Below are 14,037 nucleotides of genomic sequence, written 5' to 3'. Positions count from 1 at the left end.
TGGAAGCGATTCATTGTGTGTAACCTACTGTTCTTGGTGGATTCCAAACATGGCAGTAAGTGGCAATTGGAATTGATTGATCATTTCAAAAAAGCTCTTTGTAATGTGTGTTTAAATCACTTGGGTTTAAATTTGTCATTCACAACAATTCCTAGAAGCAACTGGTGTATCACTAAGTAACGATGCTTTTAAGTATAGGAACCCATTAGGGTATGTATATGAGGGGGTATATATTCAGTTGCCTGTTACCTGTAGATGATGGCAAAACATCCCTTCAAACATGGCAATATTCACCCTTTATATCTTCAGCAGAAATGTGCTTGTGCATTTGAGCTCCCCTCCTAAGCAGTGGTTAAACAGAGAGACACCAATAGCACACCGAGTGTAAGCTTTTTGGTATTCGTTCTCATTGCCAAGTGATACCTAGGTGGGTTATTCTCAACTTTAAATACAGTGAACTGCTGTGTTGGGTCTGGCTGGGATGGGGTTAACTCGAACTTTGCCCATAGCAGCGCTCATACTGCTGTGCTTTGTAGCTAGAAGGGTGTTGATAACACAGCCCTGTTGGCTGTTGCTGAGCAGTGCTGGCCCAGCCTCAAGGCTGGCGCTCCAGCCTCCCCCCAAGGCTGGCAGTAGGCAAGAGACTGGGAGGGGACAGAGCCAGGACAGCTGACCCAAACTAACCAAAGGGCTATTCCGTACCCTATTATGTTGTGCTCAGCAATAAAAGCTAAGAGAAGCGGGGGGGAAGCATTCATTATTAAAAGGTTGCAGAGCAGCCACTATGGGTACTGAGGCCCTGTTTCCTGGGAAGTGGACATTGCTTGCTGGTAGGAAGTAGAGAATAAATGTTTTTCTTTTGCTTCTGCATACAGCCTTTGGTTTTCTTTATTAAACTGCTTTTATCTTGAACTATGATTTTTTTTTTTTAATCTTATTTTCTCCCCCCTTGGTGGGCATGTGGTGGCCAGCCAGTGTTAACCAACCACAGCTGCTGAGGATTTCTTGTGTGTTTGAAGTAAAAAGTAGCTATTGTTCTCCTTAATAAAGATTTTGAAGCACTGGTTCACTCTTCTGCGTGTTCTGCAGCCCACAGCAAGAAGCCACGGAAGGAAGTGGTGGTAAATGCCCCTCCACGCTTGTCTTGTCCACTGCACTTTTCATGGAGTTTGGCTATTCATGGAATTCCTGTTTAAAAAGGTTATTCTAAAAATATGTTTTTACAGCAGAAAAGATTCTGTTAAGCATTTGGTCTCAAATGAGACTTTAAAAAAAATACAACAGATTCAAGATCACCTGCAACATTTTAGGAGTACATTTTGAGACTTGACACTTCTCAATCAACCTTAATTTCACCCTGAACACTTACTCCTAATTCTGTATTCCAGACTAAGTGCAGCTGAATACTTTGGTATTGTATTCAATTTCTCTTCCTATCCTCAGAAGCGCATGATATTTTGGGGAAAAATATTTTACAGCTGCAACATCTTTTCTTATAACTACAGATAGCAGCAATAATTTTGGAAAAATAACTTTGTAAAAAATGAAGAGTAAGTTTTTTGTTTTTTGTTTTTTTTTGTTTTTTTTCTCCAACACAAATCTAGTTAAAATAGCTCTGAAGAACACTACCTAAAAGTAAATGTGTTCTTCCTTTCTCAGTCACATGTAGCTCATGTCTGAGTGTTGATGATGGTCTGTCATGCTGGACTGCTTAATTGTGTTAACTTGAATTATATTTAATTTAGTATAATCTCAGAGGAGACCAGCATAGTTTCAGGAAGCAAGCAGATGCCTTTAGAAAAATGCAAAGCACATTTAAGCCTTTTGTGGCATGATGCGTTCTGATTGGACATGTAGAAGTTATTTCCTTTTTTTTAGAGTGTGAAGTGATCAAATACTGGACCAAGTTTTCCTCACAGAGGTGGTGGAACATAAATTAGAGGTGTTCAAGACAAATGAACAAAGCCCTGAGCAGCCTGGTCTAATTAGATCTGATTGGAGCATCAAGTTAGCCTAAATGATCTTGAGAGGTCCATTCAAACCTAAATTATTTTATAGTTTTGATTCACTGACTGAAGAGATACAATAGCTGTATGTTTTAAAGAGCAGGTGTTAAACACCTCACAGAGCATGCACTTTTTGGGGATTTGCCCAAACCCAGCTACTGGGATGGGTATTGAAGCAGTCCAAAGTCTGAGCTGTTTGCTGAGACTTTGGGAGAATATGGTGTTGGGGTACAGCTGGTCTGGTATGTGAGGCCTGGGGATTTGTGGGGAGGATTTGTGTTCATGCTACTGGAATCTAAAGTGGAGGGAAGACTTGATTCTGCCTGTCCTCTTCAGCCCGTTCTTTCCCATGGTCTTCAGCTTATACCCTGAGGTCCACAGAAGGTGCTACTCTGAAGATTAAGAATATTGTTACAGTAAAACTCTGGGATCATCCAATAATAGAGTTGCATTTGCATGTTAGGCCATTCCTGTGCCAGAGGGCTGTGATATATTAGTGTTTGGGGGTGGGCAGATAAGCTTTCTGTAGGTAAGGGCTTAAAATCTGCTTAGTCTGGTCTATTTAACCCACAGAGGAAGTGAGGAAGAACAGTATATAGGGGAGGAAAGTAGGTGAATAGGTCTCTGCAGTGAATGTGGAGGTTGTGGGTTAATCCCAGTAAGCAGCTAAACCCCACACAGCTGCTTGCTTTGACCTCCCCTGCCAATGCATGGGAGAATTGGAAGGGTGAAAGTGAGAAAGTTCATGGGTTGAGATGAAGACAGTTTAGTAGGTAAAGCAAAAGCCATATGTGCAAGCAAAGCAAAACAAAGAATTAATCCACTACCTCCCATCGTCAGGTAGGTGTTCAGCCACCTCTAGGAAAGCCAGGCTCCATCATCTGTAAGAGTTCCTTGAGAAGACAAACGCCATCACTCTGAATGTTCCCCCCTTCCTCCTTTTTCCTTCAATTTTATATACTGAGCATGATTCACATGGTGTGGAATATCCCTTTGATCAGTTGGGGTCAGCTCTCTGGGCTGCACCCCCTCCCCACTTGTGCACCCCCAGCCTCCTCAGTGGCCGGGCAGTCTGAGAAGCAGAAAAGACCTAGATGCTGTGCAAGCACTGCTGAGTAATAACTAAAACACTGGTGTATTATCAGCACTGTTTTGGTCACGGATCGAAAGCAGTGCCATATGGGCTGCTATGAAGAAAATCAGCTCTGTCCCAGCACAAAACAGTATGATAGAGGAGACTGGCGTAAGAAACTAACTGGCTAGCCTTTACAGGTGTTTTCAGTGTATTTCTACAGTCCAGAGCCTGAACTTTGATGCTCTGTTTCTTGTCTACAGACTTGGATCTCTGGTTTCTCTTTGCATCTTTTTCAAATATAGATTAATGTGGGAGATGTTGTGGAGGTGCATTTGCCTGTTTTGTAAAACAGAATGTATGAAGGAGAGCATCTCCAGAGTCACTGAGGGCTGCACGGAGGATGTATGGTTTGGCTAGTGTTTACTTAAGAGTCTCTTCAGCTGTATTTGAGCAAAAATGTTAAAGGGAAGCTGATTTATGCAATTACTAGATAATTTCTCTCTGGTAGAGAAAGGTAACCTTTCATTCTTGTTTATGGCAAACAGGCTAAATTATAAACCCGTCTTGCAAACAAATCTTATGTCTGATGTTTTTAACATCTTTAAAGGAAGAACTTTAATTGCTGGATGAAGATTTTTTTTTTTGCAGCAGATGCTTGTATAACCTTTATCCTGTGCCTGGCTATGCATGGGGGCTCTTGCTACATCCCAACAAAGTAGCGTAGATTTACACTTTATTTTTTTCTTATTAGTGATGCTTTTACTTGATGCTTAGCTTGCAACTTACAAAAACATTTTGTAAGACCTCACTGTTTGCCAGTTTTCCTTTTATTTCTGCATATAAAAGAAATATAAATTGTACACTTAAAACAGTGAGCTTTTTAGCAGTCCTTGCTGACAAGGGAAAAATGGCAGTCAAGATCAGCTCCAGAAGCTTCCTACTAATGCTGTAATGTGCTATATAACCTTGTCTTTTTTAGAAAGTACCAAATGCTGCTAGCAGGAGATGATAGCTTGCATACCTTATTCTTGCAGCTTGAACTCTGACACAAGCAGTCTTTCTCTTTATGAGAGAACAGGCAGGATAAAATTAGAGCACTACTCCTTAGCCAAATTGAAATGTGATTTCTGAAGTTGTTAGCTTATTGAATGCGCCAGGGTTGGCACCTCTGACATTTGTGATTCTTAGGGCAGTGACTTTGCTTTCCAAAGGGCGTGCTGTAGTGGGCTGGTGTCCTGCAAGGCTGGTAGGGGTGTTGTGGCAATATATGTATTCTGTGTCCCATGTATTCTTGCATATACTATGCACAAAAATATACATATACATACGCCCTGGGTAACCAAGCCTGAAGGTGGCAGGCATGGTTGCCAGCCAAGGATCAGGAGCTGCTCTCTGACAGGTCAGTACTGGGTTATGATCCCACTTGCCTGGGCAGTGTTAAGATGGTTCAGGAAATCTGTGGTGTGAAATACTTCCAAGTCAGGAATACAAACTTTGGAAAATTGTTTTAAAGGAAGTTTACATGCAAAACACTGAGTTAAACTGATGTTTGCATTAAAAAAAAAAATCAGTGTTTTAATGATAATGTGGAAGGTATTCTGTTTAATCGTATAGTGGAGTCTCCTTCTCTGGAGACATTCAAAACCTGCCTGGATGCCTTCCTGTGTAACCTCATCTAAGTGTTCCTGCTCTGGCAGGAGGATTGGACTGGATGATCTTTCGAGGTCCATTCCAATCCCCACCATTCTGTGATTCTGTGAAATAAGATTAATAGGAGGACTTGCTGACATTTGGGGGAACAAATGCCCAAATGCCATTCTTGATCTCCTTTTTCTCTTAATGTTACTTTACATGAAGAGTGATCAACAATATTTGTATGTATCTTCACAGTGAACTCTAACTATTGTGTTTTATTTATTTAACAACTTAGCATTTGCATCATGTCATCATCACCTAATGTTTGATAAAATGATTTTTTTTTTAGTTTGGAAAAACAAACTTATCTTTTCACAACCCTATTCAGTCAAAACTCAGATTTTTAATAACTGGCTGTTTGTCAATAAGGCCAAAAAACTTTAATTCTTTCTCTTTGTCACTTTACAAGATTGCTTGTGCCAAATAGCTATTAGACAAGAAAAAAGCCTCTTCATCTTAAGAATAAATTGATGTTACCTGTTACCTCTAATAGCTGTGATTGACCAGTCCTCCGATTTGCAAACAGCATTTTTTTTTCTAATTTTGCTTCCTGTATAAGGCTTTTGGTGTTTGAAATGTTATATGACTTAAATGTATTTCAGAATTAAAGTAGTTCTCAATCTGGCCACTTAATTTTGTGGCTTAAACATAGAACTGAAAGAACATTGATGTCACTGCACTTCCTTTCTAGTTAAGGCTTTACACAGCCGTTGAAATAAGGATGCTCTCGCAATTCCTTTGAAACACTTCCAGCAATTATTGATGCTATTGAAGCAAATGGATCAGTGAGCTGAAGGAATAACTGAAACTGGTCAATACTTATTTCTCTGACTTGTAGAGGTGAGACGGGTTGTGCAGGGGAAGAGTTTCATTCAGAATACTTCTACGTGGCCTCTTCGGAGTTACGAATAGGACTGAGCTTAATGGATTGTTGGTGACTTCAATTGAAAATGGTTATCCAGATAGAAAAGACAAACTTGGAGGAATTCTGTCCCTGAAACTCTATACCATTTACCAGACACTGGCTAAAAATAGCCAAGTGATGCTTAAGGCTTGTCTTTCCCCTATTCATGCGATACACATTGAACCACACAAATCTCAGCTGTTATCAAGCTGGACTCTGGAACAGTGTGTTCAGTTGTTTGAATTACCTGCCCTCCGTGCAACTTTATGGGTTTGAGTTTGATTTTATTTAAAACTGCTAAAACAGCCCCTCTCATTTGAACTCCCCACACACTTTTTTTTAATGTGGAAAATTTTAAGGTCTCAGGTTCTGGCCATGATTATCAAAACACAGGCTTACTAAGGCAGCTGTAAGAGACTTCTGAAAACTAGAGGTATGTTTAAGCTGCGCCTTCTGTTAGGTTTGCTTATATAAAACCGAATTTTGCTGCATAGTTATTTGACATCTGAAAAGCAGGTAAAGACTGTATTTGCATGGTTTTCCTAGTCTTTGGATATGGAGATAAAGCAAGGAAGCCTCTTCTGCTGTAATGGAAAAGAAATCAAGCTTACTGTGGGGAACTAGATGTGACACAAGAATGTGCTTCAGGCTATTTGTTCTGCTTAATCAGAAACTAATTCAGTGGATCAAGTGATGGGTAAATAGTCCTGTATCAGTAGTCTCAAAAGACTAAAGGTTCAAGGACCTTGAAGAACATTTTGAGGAAAAAAAGGTTCTTGTACTGTGGTTCTTGTAGTTTCCTTTGCTTCACAATCTTTACATAAGATCTGCGAGATTTTTTATTCTAAGATTTGTTCTTTAATCCACAAAGTCTGATTCACTGGACATAATTAAGATTGCGATAAAGATTTTTGTGTTGAGGGGTGTGTTTTCTTGTTGGATTTTTTTTTTTTTTGGACAGTCTGAAAGTCTGTGAATCAAAAATGGTTGGAGATGGTGGATGCGATTCTACTTCTTGAGGGGAGAGCTAAGCAGCCTCCAATTAAGTTAGTATGCGATAGTCTTTGAAGCAGCAGGATTAGACTGAAAATGTATTGCTTTTGAGTATTTTAGTTTTACCTTGATGTAATCACTGTCTCTAGTGTGTTATGTTTTGATGAGAGGAACTTGGAGGAATCACTGTAGTTCTGCCTTGTTCTTTTGTTCTTCCCTGGGTACCCACTGGAGGAGGGACTAGTTTTTGTTACTGAGTTCTTCTTGTGTTGAATTACACAAACTGAAACTGCTGCTTACTTGTTTTCCTTCTCTTCTCCATATCTGACATATGAGTGCTTGTCTTCTGTTAATGATCTTTACCTCAGTTCGGAGAAATTACAGACGTTTCTGGAAAATATTCATTGGTAACCTGGTTGAAATATTGAGTAGCAGAACACTTGTGCAATATGACTTGTGTGGGAGAGTAATGCAGAGACAGCAGGCACTGCATGGACATTCTTGTACTGATGCAGCCACTGAGGCTTTTAGTAAGTCTTTGGACAAAAAAATTGTAGTTTTTAGGAACTGGCTAGCAAGCATTTAGGATGAGTCAGAAGAGACACGTAGATTTTCTTGTAGTTAATTGTGTTTTCCACAAGATGGAGCCAGTTATTTGACAAATAAAGTCTGTCAACCAGAAACAGAATTTGGAGAAACAGAAGAGAATTGAAGTAACTTCACTTTGCTTTATGGTCAAAGGACAGGCAGGGTGCAGCTGAGTGAAAGGAAGAATTGTAGTCTGTCAGAAGTCTTTGAAGATGTTGGCCCAAGATAAGTTTGCTGCAGGCTATATTGAGATGCAAAGCACTTGGTATTCTGTTGTATGTAATACTTGGCTCCCTTCTTTGTAGAATTGCTAATTGGTAACTGCAGGAATGTAGAGTGAAGACTAATTTTGTTTTTATGTACCTCTGTAATGCAAACCTTATTTAAATTTAGTCCTGAGAAGCTTTCTTCATTTAAAACTTTGTCTCAAACTTATTAGTCTCCTGGCTAATAGGCTTTATGCACGTAGTGTAAAAGGTTCAGAGCAGTTTGCTGAGATGTAAAATAGTCACCCTTCCCTTTGACAGCAAATCCAAAATTGAAAGGCTGTGTGCTCGCTCTTTTTACCCCAATTCTGACCTCTGTTTGCTCTCTGTAAATTGAGATGTTTAGTAAGAGTGGGCAGCACCAATGTCGCAACAAAAGAAGTGTTTCAATATTAACCTGCAGTTACAGTAAGCTAAACAGATGGTAGTGGACTGATCGAGGGGTGGAAATTCTGAACTATTGTGGTAGGGGATGCAACCATCATTGTTCTCCTACTTTGTAATAATCTTATATCTGCAATAGCCTTATACTTGCTCCTTTGTGGACAACTCCCAATTCTGTCATATCCCAGTACTTTTGTTTCCTTTTGCTTCTTTTGAGTTTGTTCTGGTCTCGAATGCCTTTTATTTATTTATTTATTTTTAACATGTTTGTGTGACAGGTACTCCTGCCCAGCCCTGTCTGGTAGTGTATAACCTTTCTCCCTAATTTCTTACTGCAGGTAGAAGCTGAGTAGAGGATGGAGTGTTGACTGAGATGTTTAAAGCAGTTAAAGGATTTTTATACAAACTAATCAAACGGAGACTAAAGCAGTGTTTCACACTGTATTGACTGCTCGGATTCATATACAGTTAGTATATGAGGCTTTCATATTTTGTAATACAGATAAAAGTACTTTTTCCTCAGCATCTTAAATGAGCAGTATCATGTAAGCCTTGTTTTGTACCTGATAGAGTACTATGCATCTGCTGATGCAAAATAAAACTCGAGCAGTTTGGAATAAACCTTTAACCTTGGACTTCTAAAAACTGACCTGCTTTGTCTTGTATTTCCTTTGGAAAAGTCAGTTGTATCAGCTATAAGCACATTAGCAAGGTGGATCAGCAGTGCTGTGAATGTTTATTGCATCTACTTCAAACAGCTTTCTAATATAATGGAGTAGAACATATAGCCTAACCGAATGAGTTATGGGGATGGAGAGGAAAGGGATGTATAGAAGTGTATGCACACACATTATGCACTAGTACTAGTCCAGTTTAAATGATACGGAAGAGAAATATCTTATAAAAATGATATCTTGAAGAGGGGCAAGTTTGGGGAATAAGTGGAAAAAAATGGAAATATGTTGGGAGAAAAGTTTTCACCTCACTGGAGAATATGTAAAAATGATGCCTTTTTCACAACATTCACACTTTGCAGTGCATTTTAGAGTAAAATAACATCATGTTAAGATGGACAACTTTTTCAGCAATTTAAAAATTGTCTTGAAATTGACTTATGGGAAGACTTGTCTCTAAAATTATGTAAATTACTTTCAAGCTTTTTATTGCTTAAGTTTTAAACAGCTGAAGTCAGTTTTTGAAATGTTCTCGTTTTTTTTGGTAGCTGTAGATATTTCTGCAAGTAGGGAGAATGTTTGTTATGTACAATAACTATACTGGCATGGAAGTCTACTGTGACTGGAAAAAACTCTCTTCAGGTTGTTTCTGAAATTCACAAGTTACCTAGCAATTCTAAAAGCTTAAAAACATACCAGGAAATGTGTGTCTTGTGGCTACATATTCCTTTCATTCTTAGGGTCTCAATGGGATCTAATAAAAGACAATTTAAATACTCTTAAGTATTTAACAATTTGTGCTGTTTCTGCGCATCTAATTAAATTCTAGTTTCTATTCAAAACTTGATACACGGTTCCTGAATGTGAACTAATGTAGCAGGTGTGGTGGGTTGACCCCAGTGAGCAGCCAAACACCCACTCTGCCTCTGGTGTGCTCCCCTCTTTGGTGGACTGGGGAGAAAACAGAAGGAAGGTGGAAAGACTTGTGACTCGAGATCATGACAGTGTAATAAGGAAAGCAAAAACTGCTCCTGCAAGTGAAACCAAAAGAGAAATTCATTTACCGCTTTCCATCCGCAGGCAGGTGTCCAGCTATGTCCTGGGAAGCAGCCGTCAGCACGTGTAAGGGTTGTTTGGGAAAGCAAATGCCATAAACACAAATGTACCCTCTTCCTCCTCCTTCTTTCCCCCAGTTTTTGTCGCTGAGCACAATGTCATGTGGTTTGGGATGTCCCTTTGCTCAGCTGAGGTGTGCTGTCCCTGACTGTGTCCCCTCCCAGGCTCTTGCCCACCACCTGCCTACTGGGTGGGGGTTGAACAGAAAGTCTTGGCTCCGGGCAGGCACTGCCCAGCAGCAGCCAAGGCTTTAGTCTTAACAGCAACACTGTTTTAGCTGCAAATCCAAAGCACAGCTCTGTATGGGTTGCTAGGAGGAAAGGGAACTCCATCCTAGGCAGGTCCAGTACGGTGGGAAGTGTCGCTTGGGTGCCCTCTGTCTAATGTGTAATAGCCACAATTCCAAATCAGTTTGTGTGAAGCTGTATGACAGCTCAAATCCATCCTTCCGTTTAGCTCTCACAAGAAGTTGGCTTCTTGTGCTGTGTTTAAATTTCAAATAAAAACTTAATCACTGCTTTTTATGAAGGCAACTGAATCACGGTTGCCAGTAAGACTAAATATGCACAAGAGAGCTTGTGGGTTTTTATTCCAGCTAAGTTATTTTAAAGGTTGCTTAAATTGTTAATGTCAGACCATCCTGAGGAAGGTTGGCAGATGTTCACAAGAATGACCTTATGCATTCAAAATCTTGTCTTGGTAATTTCTCCGGAAAATAGCACACACCTTCACAGCTGACCTTACCTATCTACCTATTAAGAACTGAAACGAACATGTAAGCGAAATCAGTAGACAAACAGAGAAAAGAGAGAAAAATTTAGATTGAAGAAAAAAAAGATAAATTAGATTTTCATCTTGGAAGCAGCGATTTGTCTTTGGGTTGCTGAAGTTTATTCCATGGTTCATCCGATGTTTCAGGGACTTCATACTATTGTACTATATAGCATAGTTTAAACATTGGTCACAAGTCTTACAGCTTTTTTCCTTGAATTATTTTTGGCCTCTTTCATCTTTTACTAAAGTTCTGTTTAAGCAGTTATCTGTATCTTAAATGACTGGAGAAATCACTTGACATGTATTTTAATATTGGTGTGGTGCACTGATCGTGGTGCAGCAAGCTGCTGAAGTGAAGCTCAGCTGTTCTAGTAAAAAGCTTGTATTCAAATGGCTTTCAAAATAATAAAACTATGATTGTATTAAAGCACATCAAACAGTATTTCATGTTAATATTGGCTGATTGAAGTTGCACTGTATAATGCAGTTCTTGATAGGTAAGATAACACTACTGACGTGTAAAAGTGTTTTAAGTAGCATAAAATAGCAGTCAGCAAGATTCTTAACATCCAGTCTTCATTTCTGAAGCCAAAAGTCTGTTTTCTTATTTGGCTAGCAAAATATATGCAGCAAATAAATTAGGTTGCTTTTGCAAATTTTGCTGAGGAAAAACAGATGTATCTTTAATGACCCAATTAAAAGAAATCTGCAAATTCTTCTATTAAGTGCAAAGTATTTCCTGTGTACAGAAATAAGGATCCTGACTTCATACAGAATTGAGATAACTGTAAATTGTTTGTTGAATCAGTCCAAATTACTGTTAAACATTTCTCACACAGGAAGGTTTAAGACTAAGCTTTAATTGACTGTTTGATTAAGTCAAGCACAGCTGATTTGATGCCTACACAGAAAATATTATTTTGTAACTGCTTTTGCCTTCTGCTTAACTGTGGCTGTAATTGATTTGCGTTAACTAAAACATTTTTCATTTGAAATGTTTAATATTGCATATTGTCATTAATCTGAAATAAATTCAGGGATTGCTTGTGAACATTTTTGTCTGGCCTCAGGTTTGTTACCGTAGTGCTTAAATATAGATGTGATTTCCCTAAGTTATTTCAGAAAGAAGTACAAATTAATGCAATCCGAGCTTCTGGGAAAATATGAAACTGTTCTTTTCCAGGAGAAAACCACCTAATTCATAAGTAGTGTTATGATCTTTCTTTCTGTTAACAATATTTTAAGTTAAAATATTAAACTACAAAGTTAATGATCTCCCTCTTCATTTATGAAGACAGACTTCAGTCATGTCAAGCCCTCATTCCAGTCTTGTGTCATTAATGGAGAACCTGCCTATCTGCGACATTGTAGCTGAGGAACAACCTGAAGAACAGGAAACTTGTGATGTGTAGTTGTACAAACTCTGTTGTGGTAAAAAGTTGATAGTGGCTGTGAGAACACTCTGCAGGATAAAAATGTGGACAGCATATGGATACTACAGATAAATACTTCCTGTCCCTATAGTAACCTGATCAAAGCTGGTTTCCCTCTTGAGAAGGTACACCTGTGAGTTATAGTTTGGGAGAAAAACTGGAGAAGCTGTTGGGCACGCAAGACCTTGCCTTACCTTTTAGTTTCTGAACCGTCATGGCTGCATTGTAGAAGCTGAGAGACTTTGTCAACAATGGAGTGGCTAAGGAGGTGGTTTGATTAAGGGTCTTCTGGTGTGCTATTTTAGCTGAAACTTGATAAAGATCTTGTAGCAAATGGCCTGCAAAACTCTATCCTGGAGCATTAAAACTTAAAGTAGTAAGTGGAATCTTCCCGTACTATAGATCTACACAGTCTGTAAGAACAGGGTGAGCATTTTGTTTTATCTGGGGGGAGGGGAAGCAGGTCAACAGGTTGCTTGTTGGACTATTTTAGACACACATTGCAAACAACTGTTCATTCTTACCTGACAAGTAAAAGTTTTAACATATAAGTTCCATGTGGGAAATAATGTATTAGTTTTAATGAATAACTGTTAGATCTCTTGACCCCTGAAATCTAATTTTATGATGGTGGCACGCACTTTGAAAACAGCCAGTCATCTTTATCATTTTAGTCTTAAAGGTCAAACAATGGATGTCAGATGGTCTGACTTCTTGAGATCTTGAACAAGACAAATTAGAGGCAAGGTGGCTACCCAAAGTAGAGCCAGTATTTCCACTAGTAAGAGGAAGACTTCTTGCAACAAATCTGGGGGAGCTGGGAATATGTCTTGGGATTTTTGAATAGCAGTTCAAAAGAACGGAGTCTAGCCAAGAGGATTTCTCCTGCTTCCTTGTTTTGGCTATTGCTGAACACGCTGATAGTGTGTGGATATTATCAGGTCTTTTCTTTGTACTGTTCTACACCCCATAGATGGGTAGGCTAGGGGTGGGTGAGCAGGAAATTGGGAGGAGACACAGCTGGGACAGCTGCTGACTCTGATCATTCCATACCATATGATGTTGTATTCAGCAATAAATGCTCAAGGAAAGGAGGAGGAAGAAGGGACATTCTTATGGTGGTGTCTTGCAAAGCAAGTGTTGTGTGTGCTGAGGCCCAGCTCTCGATGGGAAGCAGTGAAGAAAGCCTTTTTGTACTTTTTTTTTCTTTGTTTATGTGTAGTTTTGGCTTTCCTTATTATAACTTAAATGCTGTGTGACATTCCTTAAAAGTAGTAAGCAGTAAATAAAATTGCTAACAATGGAGATTGTTAGAAGTAACTAGTTATCCTAGAGAAACAGCTGTGAGTCGTTATTCAGACTCGTTTATTCCTGTTGTCAGTATAGAATTATGCCAAAGAAAATCTTCACAGTATATGGAATTTTAAAAATAACTGATTTTTTTCTCCATTCTCCTCAGGTCCAAGATGGGCCTCTTGGAACACCGGTGTTTTTATTTGCATCAGATGTGCTGGAATACATCGAAATCTTGGGGTCCATATATCAAGGGTCAAGTCTGTCAACTTGGACCAGTGGACACCAGAGCAAATACAGGTAAGATATCTTAAACTACATTTTCAATTTGGAGGAAATGCCAGGAGTCCTTTTGAAATTATTTGAGTTTTTCATGATGCCTCAACTTAAATGTTTTACAACTGAAGTAGTTCTTAATGTGTTATGTTTCTACTGTAATGAATTTAAGTTCTTTTCTGTATTATTTTTAGATGTATTGTACCTTGCTGTGGAGACTCTGAAAGCTGCTGCTTTGTTGTATCTGTAGAAAAATATGTTGTAAGCCTCTTCCTTTGCAGTAGGGGACAGTGCGGTATACTGCATTCGCACATTTGTCTGATTCTTCATTACATTCTTTAGGTATACCAAGTACTGACTTCTCTAGGTATGTTCCAGACTGAAGCCTATTTCTACTGCCAAACAAGTTTTCTTACTCCTGTTTCTCCTGGTCTGAAGAGCCATCAGATGAAAGCTTATCTTTCCCTGGGTGGGTTGGTTTACGCTGTAAACAGCACCCGTGTTGTCAGCTTTTGTCCAGCAAGTCTTGGCAGGCAGCCCTCCCGTGCCCCGGGAGCATC

At 39.2% G+C, this 14,037-nt stretch overlaps 1 protein-coding gene across 4 annotated transcripts in view; it reads left to right on the top strand.

Annotated features, from left to right (window-relative positions):
* The window catches only part of SMAP1 (small ArfGAP 1), a 92,832-nt gene that overhangs the window by 12,892 nt on the left and 65,903 nt on the right, over positions 1-14,037 (top strand). For all 4 annotated transcript variants that reach the window (XM_082047412.1, XM_082047411.1, XM_082047410.1 and 1 more), the window contains exon 2: positions 13,368-13,501. In XM_082047412.1, coding sequence (XP_081903538.1) covers positions 13,368-13,501 — 134 coding nt within the window. The remainder of the gene's footprint in view (positions 1-13,367; positions 13,502-14,037) is intronic.

Source organism: Streptopelia decaocto (genome assembly GCF_964273445.1).
Source record: "Streptopelia decaocto genome assembly, chromosome: 3".
NCBI lineage: Eukaryota > Metazoa > Chordata > Aves > Columbiformes > Columbidae > Streptopelia > Streptopelia decaocto.
The sequence above is the reverse complement of the archived record's forward strand: the minus strand, read 5'-3'. Positions and strand labels throughout refer to the sequence as shown.